The 12,738-nt window shown below is 52.1% G+C and overlaps 1 protein-coding gene across 3 annotated transcripts in view; it reads right to left on the bottom strand.

The window, feature by feature from the left end:
- ATP9A (ATPase phospholipid transporting 9A (putative)) overlaps positions 1–11,850 on the bottom strand; it is a 119,065-nt gene extending 107,215 nt beyond the window's left edge. The window contains exon 1 of one of the 3 annotated variants that reach the window (XM_059705290.1): positions 11,828–11,850. In XM_059705290.1, the coding sequence (XP_059561273.1) occupies positions 11,828–11,835 (8 nt within the window). In that variant the 5' untranslated portion in view covers positions 11,836–11,850. Of the gene's footprint in view, positions 1–5,798; positions 5,822–11,199; positions 11,478–11,827 lie in introns of those variants that run through there. The other 2 variants (XM_059705288.1, XM_059705289.1) reach the window with 2 other exon arrangements.
- Between the last annotated feature and the right edge of the window lie 888 nt (positions 11,851–12,738).

Genomic DNA, 12,738 nt, shown 5'->3' with positions numbered 1-12,738 from the left:
AGATGCTAAAATCCTCAACAAAATATTAGCAAATCAGATCCAGCGATATATTACAAAGATCATACACCATGACCAAGTGGGATTTATCCCAGGGATGCAAGGCTGATACAATATTTGCAAATCAATAAGTGTGATACATCACCATAAACTAATTGAAAGACAAAAATTACATGATCATTCAAAAGGTGCAGGAAAAGCATTCGACAAAATCCAACACCCATTTTTGATAAAAACTCTCAGCAAAGTGAGAATAGAGGAAGCATATCTCAACATGATAAAGACCATATATGACAAACCTACAGCCAACATCATACTCAATGGTAAAAACTAAAAGCATTTACCCTAAGAACAGGAACAAGACAGGGATGCCCACTTTCACCACTCTTATTCAACATAGTACTGGAAGTCCTAGCCACAGTGATCAGAAAAGAAGAAGAAATAAAAGGCACCCAAATTGGAAAGGAGGAAGTAAAACTCTCGTTATTTGCACAGGACATGATACTGTACATAAAAATCCTAAAGACTCCACCAAAAAACTACTAGAGTTAATAAAGGAATTTGGCAATGTAGCAGGATACAAAATCAACACCCAAAAATCTATGTCTTTTTATACACCAATAATGAATTCTCAGAAAGAGAAACTAAACAAATAATCTCATTTATCACTGCAATAAAAAATTTAAGATACTTAGGAATAAATTTAACCAAGGAGGTAAAAGACCTGTACTCAGAAAACTACAGGACATTGAAAAAAAGAGATAGAGGAAGAAATAACCAAGTGGAAGAACATACTGTGTTCATGGATTGGTAGAATTAACATCATTACAATGTCCATAGTACCCAAAGCAATCTACAGATTCAAAGATGTATATGGAATCAAAAAAGACCCCAAATAGCCACAGCAATCTTGAGAAAGAACAAAGTTGGAGGAATCACACAATACCAGATATCAAGTTATACTACAAAGCCACTGTCATCAAAACAGCCTGGTACTGGCACAAGAATAGGCATATAGAGATCAATGGAACAAAACAGAGACCCCAGAAACCAACCCAAGCCATTATGCTCAATTAATATTTGAAAAAGGAGGCAAGATCATACAATGGAGTCAAGACAGTTTCTTCAATAAGTGCTGTTGGGGAAATTGGACAGATACATGTAAAAAAAAAAATAAAACTAGACCACCAACTTACACCATCCTATATAATAAAAGCATAATATGCAAATCAACCAAATGGTGAAATGACCAGTCAGTGGGGGGCGGGGCTGGCAAGCAGGCGGTGTCAGGCCAGCCAAGACATGTGCCAGCGGGCAGAGGGAGGGAATAGGGATGGGGGGAGGGGGGAGGCCTGACCAGTGACAGCGGAGGGGCAATGCTGGGGGCTGGCATTGTCCCCTGATTGGCCCATCCGGTCGCCTCCCGCAGAGGGAGGCTGGGCAGCAGCGGCCGGGTGATGGGGGTGGTGCCGTCCCCTGATCGGCGGCCTGGTCGCCTTCCGCAGAGGGAGGCTAGACTGTGGTGGGGAGCGGGCCTAAGTCATCAGTAGGACATCCCCTGAGGACTCCCGGACTGTGAAAGGGCGTAGGCCAGGCTGAAGGACAACCCTTTCCCCACCCCTGCACGAATTTTTGTGCACCGGGCCTCTAGTACATAATAAAATGGATAAAAGACTTAAATGTAAGTCGTGAAAACATAAAAATCCTAGAAATAGCCATAGGCAGTAAAATCTCAGACATCTCTCATAGCAGTATGTTTACCGATACATCTAGGCAAAGGAAGTTAAGGAGAAAATAAACAACTGGGACTACATCAAAATAAAAAGCTTCTGCACAGTTAAAGAAACCATCAGCAAAAGGAAAAGGGAGCACATTATATGGGAGAACATATTTGGCAATGATACATCTGATAAAGGGTTAATATCCCAAATATATAAGGAACTCATACAACTTAAAAGGAAGACAAACAAGTGGTGAAGGCCTGGGGCGGGGGCGGGGTTGGGCTGGAGAGGGTCAATGGGCGAAAAAGGAGGATATATGTAATACTTTCAACAATAAAGATTTATTTTTTTTAAAAAAAGGAAGATAAACAATCCAATTAAAAAATGGGCAAAGGAACTAAATAGACACTTCTCCAAAGCAGTCACACAGATGGCCAAGAGACATGAAAAAGTGCCCAAAGTCATTGATCATCAGAGAGATGCAAATTAATACAACAATGAGGTATCACCTCACACCTGTCAGAATGGCTACCATCAACAAATCAACAAACAACAAGTGCTGGTGAGGATGTGGAGAAAAAGGAACACTCGTGCACTGCTGGTGGGAATGCAGACTGCTGCAGCCACTATGGAAGACAGTATGGAGTTTCCTCAAAAAATTAAAAATGGGCCCTAGCTGGTTTGCTCAGTGAATAAAGCATCAGCCTGTGGACCAAAGGGTCCTGGGTTCGATTCCAGTCAAGGGCATATACCTTGGTTGCAGGTTCCTCCCCGGCCTGGCCCTGGTCGGGGCATGTGCAGGAGGCAACCAACCAATGTGTTTCTCTCACATCGATCTTTCTCTCTTTCTCTCTTCCACTCTCCCTAAAAATCAATGAAAAAATATCCTCAGGTGAGGATTAACTAAAAAAAAATTTTTTTTTAAATGGAACTGCCATATGACCCAGTGATCCCATTTCTAGGAATATATCCTAAGAGACGCAACAAAACAATCAGAAAAAATGTATGCACCCCTATGTTCATAGCAGCACAATTTACAATAGCTAAGATCTGCAAACAGCCCAAGTGCTCAGCAGCAGACAAGCAGATAAAAAAGTTGTGGTACCTTTACATCATGGAATCCTAGGCAGCAGTAAAAAAGAAGGATCTCTTACCCTTTGAGACAGCATGGAGGGACCTGGAGAGTATTATGCTAAGTGAAATAAGTCAGACAGAGAAAGACAAGTGTCACATGATCTCACTCATATGTGGAATCTAATGAACAAAAATAAACTGATGAACAAAATAGATCCAGAGACATAGAAGCATGGAACAGACTGCGGAATCTCAGAGGGAAAACGGGGGTGTGTGGGTGGGTGGGTGGGAAGAGATCAACCAAAGAACATATATGCATAACCCATGGACACAGACAATAGGGTGGTGAAGGCCTGGGACGGGGGATGGGGGCAAGCTAGAAGCAGTCAATGGGGGAGAAAGGGGATATATGCAATATTTTCAACAATAAAGATTTAATTTTTTTTAAAGACAATAAGGGACATGGCCACTCAGTGCATATTCATTCCATCTGTCCTGTAGTTCCTAACAGGTACGAGCTGGCTGACTCCCACTTCCCACTCCTCACCCCCCATGTCTCCCTCCCAACCCAGGGGACACTTGGCAATGTCTGGAGACATCTGTGTTGTCTCAGCTGGAGGGAGGTGCTGCTGCAGCCAGTGGGTGGAGGCGGGGATGCTGCTGACCATCGTACAATGGGCAGGACAGCCCCACAACCGAGAATGATCAAACCCAAAGCGTCCACAGTGCCGAGGCTGCGAATCCCCGAGGTCTAACCAGGCCAAGTCTGACGTCACCCCATCAGCAGCCTGCCCAGGGCAGGGGGGAGACCCTGCCAGGCCCAGCTCCCTGAGGAGGACACTGTCCACACTTCACCCTGCTTCTTCCGCAGGGAGGGCAGCCAACAGAGATCTCATCGGGAGGGGCACCAGCGCCCGCCCCCTTCCCCCACCTCCTCCCGATTCCCACAGAAGCCTTCCTTTCCATGGGACTCCTCCAACTGGACTCTCCCATAATCCCCTCAAACTCTTTAGCCAATGATAGAAACAACATTAAGATCCCCAATCAGCAGAAACCGGTTTGGCTCAGTGGATAGAGCGTCGGCCTGCGGACCGAAAGGTCCCGGGTTCGATTCCGGTCAAGGGCATGTACCTGAGTTGTGGGCACATCCCCGGTAGGAGATGTGCAGGAGGCAGGTGATCGATGTTTCTCTCTCATCGATGTCTCTAACTATCTCTCTCTCCCTTCCTCTCTGTAAAAAATCAATAAAATATATTAAAAAAAAAAAAAAAAAAAGATCCCCAATCAACCTGGGACACTAACTACTGGGGGGGAGGGGGGGTTTTTTGAGTGTGTATTTTTTTTTTAATTTTTACTTATTGATTTGAGAGAAAAAGGGAGAAAGGAAGGGGGGGGAGGAGGGAGAGAGAGGGAGAGAGAGACATCAATTTGTTATTCTGCTTATTTGTGCAGTCATCGATTGGTTCTTGTATGTGCCCTGATCAGGGATCAAACCCGCAACCTTGGCGAATTGGGATGATGCTCTAACCGACTGAACTACCCGGCCAGGGCCTAATCATTGTTTACAAACCATGTTTTTCTGGTAACATGGCAAAATAAAAGTGTTTAAATCTATTGGCACCACCCGATTCTCCCGCGGCGATGATGCTGTGTTTTTAGGCAGACAGCGCACTGCAGCCTAGGCCCCCGCTTCCCAAACCTCAGGCGTGACGTGGGGCCCATCCACAAACCGCATGAGCTCCGCTGCCTTCCTGCTTTTCTCTGAGTTCTCCTTTTCACTTAAACGAGAGGAACCTTCCTACCTGAACTACAAGGAGAAAGCAAGTATCACTTGGGACAAACAGAAGGACCATAAAAATACCTGCTAACCTTTCAGTGTTGGGCCCTGAGCCTGCTTCAGAGATCTTTGGGGAATGTGCCCACAGGCCAACCTCTGAGTCCCTGTCTCAGTCCCTCAAAGGGTCACGAAAGGAAGAAAGCCGACCCGGCTTAGGAAATCAACACCCCCCCCCCAACTCTTTAGGGGAAAGTCGCCGACAAAATCCTCACCACGACCCTTTTTCTTTCTAAATTAACCCAAAGTCCACTCACTGTCATGAGTGAGGCCAGAGACACTTGGTGCCCATTTCCAAAGGCGGCCATAAGACGCAGCCAGCCCTAATGAATGGTTTTCGCCATTTGCATTTGGGTAAAGATAGTGAAAGAACGTTCTGAAAAGGAACACACAAAAGCCCAAAGAGGGATAGTTCAATGCCTTGCCTCCTCCTTCTGACTTGTGTGCCTGGCTGAGGTCACAGTCAAATGGCCTCCCTCTTGCCTTGGGGACTGGCACGCAGGCCACCCCTCAATGGCCTTCGTCACTGGCAAGCCTGGTTCCTATACACACGCTTCCGCATCCCTGCCTGGGTTTGTAATTCTATTGCCTCTGGTGTCACTCCCTGCCTGTGTCAGTCGGCCCAGGGCAGGGCCCAGGGCAGGGGTTCTGTACCAGACACAATGGCACAAGTACATACAGCTGGGCTGGCAGGGGACTCAGAGAGCATTTCCAGATGGGCCACTGCCAAGGCTTGTCCTGGCTGTTCTCGTCCAAGGGAGCGAGGAGCTGTTTATGCAACTGTGCGTCCCCCTCGGTCAGGGGAAAAGCTGGGTCTCTGCATTTCACCCACAAGCAGGGTCCCCCATGGACACCCCGGACACACCCCTATCCGCTGTATACCTAACCCTACTCCACCGTGTCAATGGGAAGACATTGGAAAACCGCGCACGCCTGTATACAGTCTCATCGATCGTGGTTTTGGTATTTGCGAATTCCCCTTCTGCCTCGAAGGGTCAGCTCCAAATCAGCACCCACAGCACCCTGGTGGCCACAGACAGGCGTGCAGGGTGCAACACATTCTAATCGCCCCACCCACATTCCCAGCGGGGCCGGGCAAGGTGACGCCCTGCCTTCTCTGGGCTCTCAGGCAGCACACGTGTCCTTTTCACTGTCTACTCGCAGGCACCAACCTCCGCATCTTCCCTGGGAGCAAGAAGTCACTGCTCACTGGTTCACGGCTGGCAGGGGCCTCACAGGAAGTAACCACTGTGATGGACGAGGGTCAACGGTGCCATATGCCTGATACGGCCTCCACCGTCTCCGAAGAGAAAGGGCACTTTAATCCCACAAATCAGAAATGGCAGCTTCAATGAAAAGTTCAGACTTTTATTTTTATTTTTTTTTTAAATACATTTTATTGATTTTTCACAGAGAGGAAGGGAGAGGGATAGAGAGTTAGAAACATCGATGAGAGAGAAACATCGATCAGCTGCCTCCTGCACACCCCCTACTGGGGATGTGCCCGCAACCCAGGTACATGCCCTTGACCGGAATCGAACCTGGGACCCTTCAGTCCGCAGGCCGATGCTCTATCCACTGAGCCAAACTGGTTTTGGCAAAAGTTCAGACTTTTAGATTCAATTATGTATATCTGTAGGAAGAGCTCCCTACAGTGGCATTATTTTCTTAGCTCCCATAAACGGTGCCATCCGGATCACAGACCCCGCCCCTGGCCTGCTGCCGAGGGCGGCCACCGAGAAGCACACGGCCTGCCGCTGCCCAGTCACTAGACCAGTGATGGCAAACCTTCTGAGCTCGGCGTGTCAGCATTTTGAAAAACCCTAACTTAACTCTGGTGCCGTGCCACATATAGAAATTTTTTGGTATTTATAACCATAGTAAAACAAAGACTTACATTTTTGATATTTATTTTATATATTTAAATGCCATTTAATAAAGAAAAAACAACCAAAAAAATGAGTTCGCGCGTCACCTCTGGCACGCGAGTCATAGGTTCGCCATCACTACACTAGACACTTAATCTGAGATATACGACAAGTATCCTGTGGGCATTTTCCAGCCAAGTTCTTACTCACCGACACCTTCTACAAAATCTAGGAAGAGATGTCATCCACACGGGGCCCCGCCCGAGCCTCCAGACTGAGAGAAGAACTGTTTCTGATGTTCTCCAATGACTACTTTGTGTGGGTGATGCCCAACCACACAGGTGCTCTTACAGAAGAGGAAACGGAGCCCAGAGGGGAAAAGACAGTGGCCTGGAGTTAGACCAGCAGGAAAATGACAGCGCTGGTACCTGAACCTAAGTCTGTGTGGCCTTGGAACCCAAACACCTAGCCACAAAGCCAGGAAGCCAGCATCCCGTGCTGGGCATGTGAAATGAAGGCCTGCGCCCTGGCCAGTGCATCTCCGCTGGTGGGAGGAATGTCCCTTCCACCAGAAGGCGGTGGGTTCCATTCCTAGTCAACGAACACCCCAGGTTGCTGGTCTGATCCCCCGTCGGGGCATGTGCGGGAGGCAACTGATCAATGTTTCTTTTCCCTGCCCCTCTCTAAAAATCAATACATAAAATATGTAAATAAATGAAATGACAGCCTACAATATTCTTACCTTTACTCTCCCAGCAGTTTTCAAAATGTGATATACCTTGACAGCCACTCCTACATTCTCTATCCTGCAGTCATTTTGCAAAATGTTAAGGCACTGTTACTGGAGGGAACATGAAACACACTCACTGAGAAACGCTGCACGGAGGACACAGCTGCTCCAAGAAACCCTCCCCCCTTCTCCTCATCTGGCGTCAGGCTCACCTGCGCTCTTATCCGTTTCGGCCATGCATTCTTGGCCCCAAATAACTGCTTACTCTTTCCAGGCCTCAGTTTCCTTATCAGTGAAACACGGATAAAAATTAAACCCACGTCCAAGGGCGGCTCTGCAGCAGGAGTGAGGAAACACTAGGTCAGGGCGAACGAAGCCCTGTAGAGCCTAAACATCCGTGCCCCTCCTCAGCCGTCAGGGTACGAGGCGCGCAGCACGCCAGTTTAAACTCTGCCCCCTCCAGCCGCGAGATGCCCCTGCTGCACCCACATGCTGGTGGCCCCCGTCGCCCCGGCGGGACGGGAAGCCCAGTGGGAGAACCCGTCCCCCAGGCCTCCGGGACACACCCTCTGCGCTGGCCTCCCCTTCCTGCTGTAACAGATCACCACAAGTGCACTCTCGTACAGTTCTGGAGGCCAGGAGTCCTGAGGGGTCCCGGGGGGCTAAAGTCAAGGTGCTGGCAGGACCAGGTCCTTTGGAGGCTCCAGGGGAGAATCTGTTTACTGGATTTTTCTGACGCACCCCCAGGCTCCTTTCCTCGCCCGCCTCCCCCTCCAGGCCAGCAGCCTGGCATCTTCCAGTCTCCCTCCAGCTCTGAGACTCACTCTCCGGCCTCTTTCGAGGATGCTGGTGACTGCACTGGGCCCACCCAAGTGATCCAGGATGGCCTCCCATCTCACAGTCACCTTCATCACACCTGGAAAGGGCCTCTGCCACGTGGACACCTGGCAGGGCGTTGTTATTCTGCCCACCCCACCAGTCAATATGAAGGTGCATTGAGTGCTTCGTCTTCTAAACTTGACGTGGGCTGAGTCTCACAACAGCCCTACAAGGGATGTGTACTTGTCACTGCCACTCGACAATGAAAAACCTGAGAGACCCAGAGAAGTAAAGTAATTTTCCCAAGTCACACAGCGAGTAAGGAGAGGCGGCTGGGCTCGAACCCGGCTCCTCAACTCCCAAACCCACGCTTGTCACAACCGATCTCTGGTGTTTCACCAAGAAGAAAGGAACTCCATTCAGCCAGAAGCAAAGCACATGACGTCAGAAACTGGCTCCCAGCGAATACAGGGCAAATGCCTTGTTTCCTAGAACCTCAGCGACCGTGTTTTCAGCGGCAGGATGTGGAACCTTCTCACGAGAGCATGAGCACTGGGGCCACCGGATTCCTTCCGCAAATCACCTTCACCTCTTGGCAACATGACATCATCAACGCTGAGCGACGCTCTGTCTCCCTGGACTCCTGGCTCCTATGGTTTTGGGTTTTTAACCACAAAACCCCCCAACCATCCCGACAGCTGAGAGCCAGTGGGGGAAATGAGCTGACTGGATTCGAATTCAGCCCCTCACAAGGACCACCTCTACTGTCTCCAGCAAATTATTTAACATTGATGAATCTCAGTTTTCTCGTCTATAAAATGGGGACATTCATTCCCAAAACTCACAGTCATTGTGAGGATTAAAACAGGACCATTTAATCCTCGCCAGAGCCTGACCTGTCACATATTCGTTTCTTCTCCCTTTAACTCCCCCCCCGCCCCCCCCCCCACCGAATTATATTTCAGGAAGCCTCGCCGTCCAGCTGTTGTTCCAAAGTACTTCTATACACCAAGATCCCCACCCCACATGCTGCTTCTAACGCTGTAGACTGAATACAAGACCATATTTCCAAGTGCCTGGCTCCCCGATACATGATTTGAACCTGAATCCGTGTCACTATTTAGGAAATAAATTAGTTCCATGGTGACAAATTCTAAAGGAGGTGTGACACTCCACTCTAATATCCCACAGAAATCTTTTTTAACCGTCTGTACCACTCCCTCTAGATCCCCACATTAACAGTGCATATTTCTTTCTTGGTAACTACCACTTTTATCTTTATTTTTTTATTACTTGAGAGAGAGAGAAAGACAGAAAGACAGGGAGAGACAGAGGGAGAGAGCGAGAGAAACACTAATTTGTTGTCTCACTCATTTATGCATTCACTAGTTGATTGGGTTATGGGGATCGAACCCCCAACCGTGGCTTCTCCAGACTATCACTTTTAAATAATCATGTGCATTTTCTCTCATGCACTGAATCAGAGGTTCTCAACTACGACTACAGTTGAAATCATCTGGGAGCTTTGAAAAATTAAATACATGCCTGGGTCCCACTGCCGATTCTTATTTCTAAAGTCTGAAATGGGCAGGGGCTGGGCCATCCCCAGATGGCTCCCATGCACAGGCAGGGCCAGGCACCTGCACCTGCTGGGCACGTCTTGTTTATTAATTCCACTCTGCATCCTAGTCACCTGGCAGGGACCGGGCTCACAGTAGGCAAAATGTCACAATTGTTTGCAGCATGAATTAATAACTAAACTTTAGAGTCGGCTGCTCGTAAAAATTCGCTGAAATATTTACGAAGGGTGTATATTGCATCAGGCACTATGCCAGGCACAGAGCTCGCGTTGACATCACTCTTTCGCCTGGATTGGTCAGGAATAAAACACGGAACAGCAGGAAGGGGTGGAGGGCTGTCTGTCTCTGGTCAGGCCACCCTAACCCCATCTCCCTTTGCATCTGCCCGGCAGTCCTCAACCTGGCTGAGCTGTTTCCTCTGTGTTACAACAATGGGGCCTCCTCGCCGGAAGATTCAAGGAAGGCAGGGACAAAGACCCCACAAAATGGCAGCTGGCATCAGCCCCCCCCATGTACACCTGATGAAGCCGCCCTAGGCGTTTCCCTCCCCACCCCCTGCACCAAGCATCTGACGCTGCGTAAACCACGGCCACAGGGAGGTGCCCAGAAAGGCCAGGACAGGACACCAGGGGGAGGGCTGCTCCCTGGCGCAGCCCCGCCCAGCTGCCGGTCTCAGCCTTCAGGGCCTGGGCCTCACCTGGGCGGGCGGGGGGAATGCACATTTCCAGGCCCCGCCGCACCCCCAAGAACTGATTGACGGGTCTGGGCTGAAAAATCTGTATTTTAACCAGCTCCCCTCAACCTCCACCCCTGGGTAAATCTGTCGCAGTTGGTGCCACGGTCCCTCAAAACCTCAACAGGTCATTGCCAGCCTCCCAAGGGGAGGACACAAGGGCGCAAAACATCACCCGGGCCCCTCTCCAAGGGAGGGAAGCCCGCGCCCGGGCGCCCGGGTCTGTCTGCCGCAAAGCCGCCGCAGGTGGCTGCCCCGCCTGCCAGGGGCTCCTTCCCGCAATGTGGGGAGCGGGGAGGGGTCCGAAACCGGCCGGTTAGAGGCCCTCCCACCCTCCTGCGGCGGCCGGTGCGGGTCCACCGGGGCCGGGCGCTGAAGGGGGCCGTTTTGGAGCTGGAACCGGGGGCGCTGCCGCGGGACCCCGGGCGGGCACGGGAGGAGCCGTGCCCCACCCCAGGCAGCCGAGCACACCCCGGGGTCCGAGGACCGCTCCGCGCGCAGAGCACGGTTTCGTATCAATCCCGGCGACGAGGAGACGCCAGAAAACAATAAGGCAGCCCAGGCATGGCTGCTCCCGGTGCACGCGCTGTAAACAGCGCCGGGCGGGCCGGCTCTCGGGGTTTCTAGAGGAAGGTGCCCGGGGCGCGAGACAGCCCGGCGCTCGGGCCCAGGAGGACGGGATCGCGCGGGGACCCGACCCGGGCTGGAGCGGACAGGAGCCTCGCCCGGCCGCCCGCCTCCCGCCCGCCTCCCCGGCCGCCGGCTCATGGCGCCGCGCGCGGCCAAGCTGTCGGGCCCGGCCAGGCTCCCCGCGCGCCCGCCCAGGCGGCCCGGCCCGCTCACCCGGTGCGGGGCCTGCTGTCCATCCGCTTCTTCTGGCGCACCGGCTGCAGCGGGATGTTGTCCGTCATGTCGCCCGCGCCGCCCGCCTTGCCTGCCGCGCCCCCCGCGCCGCCTGGGCCGCCGCCCGGTCCGGCCTCCGCGCCGCCGCCCGCCGGCGCCGCGCCGCCCCGGGGGAGGAGGCGGCGGCAGCGGGCGGGCCGGGCCCGCTGCGAGGGGGCGAGCTCGCGAGCGCCGGGCCACGCGCGGAGCCGGCCGCGCGGCCCGACCGACGGACACGGGCGCACCATGGGCCCGAGCTCCGCGCTGCGCCCACTCGCCCCGCGCCGCGCCCGCCACGGAGGGCGGCCGGCTGGACCCGCGCCGCCGCCGCAGTGTCCCCGGCCCGCGCCGCGCGCCACCCACGCGCGCCCACCCGGCCACCGCCCCCCGCCCACGCCCGGCCGCGCGCGCGCCCGCCCACCACCCGCCCACCATCGTCCGACAGTCACCAGCACACACGCAGCCCCCCTGCCAAGCTCAGCCATCACATTAAATACATTGTTTCACATGCTCACTCTTTTTTTTCACATGCTCACTCTTGCACCAACGTGCAGTCACACGCCAGCCCCACACACGCTCTCATTCTCACCCGCTCATTCCCCACCATCCGACATTAACAAGCACACAGCATAGCTTCCCACCTCACTCCCAACGCTGACGTTTACAATCACACATGCACACACCCCAATATTCACCCTCATGTGCCCATCCTGGATCTCAGGCCTCACTCACATGTGCCCCTAGGAATCACAGTGGACACAGGGGCACACCCTACCTCACTTCCCCGCCACCCTTCACTCACTGTCACTCTCCCACCTGGATCCCTAGGAGTCACAATCACGCACGTGCACACACACACAAACCTGCACGCTCTCATTCTCACACTTCCTCCACGAACACTGGGGCTCACACATGCGCCCTCTCACTCATTCAGACATTCAACCACACCGATTCACATCGCACACCCCCAACTCCTTCGCCCAGACCCTCAGCCACACTCACTGGCTCACACTCTCTCACAGTGTCTAAGGCCTACCAACTTCCCAAGGGCCTGATAAAACGTTGAGAACAGAAAGAAAGTGAATAGTGGTGGCCCTGGTCCGTGTGCTCAGTGGTTGGAGCATTCACTGTGTGTGGGAGGCTCTCTGGCTGATTCCCCGCCAAGGGCATGTACCTGGGTTGAAGGTTTGATCCTGGCCCCCCGTTGGGGTGTGTGCAGGAGGCGATCAGTGGATGTGTCTCTATCACATCAATGTTCCTCTCTCTCCCACCTTGCCTCCCTCTCTCTCTCTGAAAATCTATGGAAAAAAGTATCCTCAGGTGAGGATTAACAAGAAAAGAAAGAAAATGAATAGTGGTGAAGGGATAGAGGGCAATTAAAAATCCTATGTAACTAAAGAGTCCTCCAATGTAATACCTTACAAACTAACCGACTGCAACTAAAGTAAACTTTAAGTGGTTACACCTGTATACCTCCTGTGGCGGGCGGGCCTTTCGAGT

The sequence above is a fragment of the Myotis daubentonii genome, chromosome 8 (genome assembly GCF_963259705.1).
Source record: "Myotis daubentonii chromosome 8, mMyoDau2.1, whole genome shotgun sequence".
In the NCBI taxonomy this organism is placed as follows: domain Eukaryota; kingdom Metazoa; phylum Chordata; class Mammalia; order Chiroptera; family Vespertilionidae; genus Myotis; species Myotis daubentonii.
Note: the sequence above shows the minus strand (reverse complement) of the source record. Positions and strands in the feature narration are given on the sequence as shown.